This window comes from Papilio polytes, unplaced genomic scaffold (genome assembly GCF_000836215.1).
Source record: "Papilio polytes unplaced genomic scaffold, Ppol_1.0 DF820956.1, whole genome shotgun sequence".
Taxonomy (NCBI): Eukaryota; Metazoa; Arthropoda; class Insecta; order Lepidoptera; family Papilionidae; genus Papilio; species Papilio polytes.
Genome location: NW_013528248.1, coordinates 750,699 through 752,214, shown reverse-complemented (window position 1 = coordinate 752,214; position 1,516 = coordinate 750,699). Strand labels below are relative to the sequence as shown.

The 1,516-nt window shown below is 36.7% G+C and overlaps 1 protein-coding gene across 1 annotated transcript in view; it reads right to left on the bottom strand.

Annotated features, from left to right (window-relative positions):
* Window positions 1–254: 254 nt before the first annotated feature.
* LOC106109943 (MTSS1-like protein) overlaps window positions 255–1,516 on the bottom strand; it is a 138,624-nt gene continuing 137,362 nt past the window's right edge. Inside the window, exon 21 of the mRNA XM_013291601.1 lies at window positions 255–1,514. Within this exon, the coding sequence (XP_013147055.1) occupies window positions 1,407–1,514 (108 nt within the window). The 3' untranslated portion in view covers window positions 255–1,406. The remainder of the gene's footprint in view (window positions 1,515–1,516) is intronic.

Here is a 1,516-nt window from a genome sequence, read left to right as displayed (position 1 = left end):
TATCTCTGACAGGTAATATCTCTGACAGGTAATATATCAGTTGTCAAGTGTAGTGCAATCTCGTCTCTCCCCTGCCTTATCCTACTCCCGTACACAATCCATCCATCTCTTTCTAGGTCTACCTCTACCGATGTACCCTTCCACACTCATAACTAACGTTCTCCTTGTAACATGCGATTCATCCCTCCTCATAACATGCCCATACCATGCTAACCTTTTACTCCTTACCTTCTCTACCACTGGGGCTACTCTCAAACTTCCTCTAATATACTCATTTCGTATCTTATCCATTTGTGTTACCCCACACATCCATCTTAACATTCGCATTTCTTTCACATGTATTCCACTTTCATTCGTTTCTTTTACTGCCCAACATTCCGATCCATACATCTTGACAGGTCTTACGGTTTCGTAAATTTTCCCCTTTCATTTATTGTTTTTACAAAATTAAAATAAGGTAGACAGTTACAAAATGTTGGACGTGAAAAATATCTCAATTGTCTATGCCTTCTCTATATATTTTTGAATCTCTTTGTTTTTATTAACGTAGTTCAACGAGTCAGTATCGAGCCTTAATTCTAACATTTATAATCAAAAGTTTTACAGTCATCTAATTCTTATAATTACACGAAAGGGACAGCAATAGTACAAAAAAAACTATTAAGTCATACTATCGTGAAATATTCGAAATTAAATCTCCCAACGGTTACTTTATAATAAAATAATTACCTTGACAAACATTCTTAAATTTTCGTACATAAAACTATTTGACAAATATAAGTAATTAAAATTATTATTAGACTCAAGAATGTTTATGCCACCTAATAATTTACATATTTAAGGAATCATGTCTGACATTTCAGACAAACTAATATAGGATTTATGTGTAGTATAGTTATTCATCGATTATTTAATTTAATTATGGGATCAAGAACATTTAAGCGTGGTATAGTGGGATCAAAAACATTTATGCGTAGTATAGTTATTCAATACGTAAGGGATCGAGAACATTTATGCCTAGTATAGTGTAATTAAAATCAGACTGTAAAGACATCTAAAGGATCAAGAACGTTTATGCGTAGTATTGTTTAATTAAAATCAGACTGTAAAGGATGAAACACATTCTGCACACTACAAACAGACATAGTTGCCAATATCTATAAGTTACAAGAACGTGTAGTGTACGAGTTCTTGTACAGAGTACACAGAGTGCACATAGTACAGTGTACCGGGGTGTGTACTTAGTGTACTGCAGTACACATAGTACAGTGTAACGGGTTGTGTACTTAGTGTATTTAAGTACACATAGTACAGTGTACCGGGGTGTGTAATTAGTGTACTTGAGTACAAACAGTACACAGAGTACGGTGTACCTTGTCGTGTACTTTGTGTACTAGCTTACGTTCCTAGCGTATGTTGGGCGCGGAGCGGTCGTTGCAGTGCTTGTTGCGGCGGAGCGTGGCGCCGCGCTTGATCTGCTCCATGAGAGACGTGTGGCAGACGCGCGGGTCCGGCT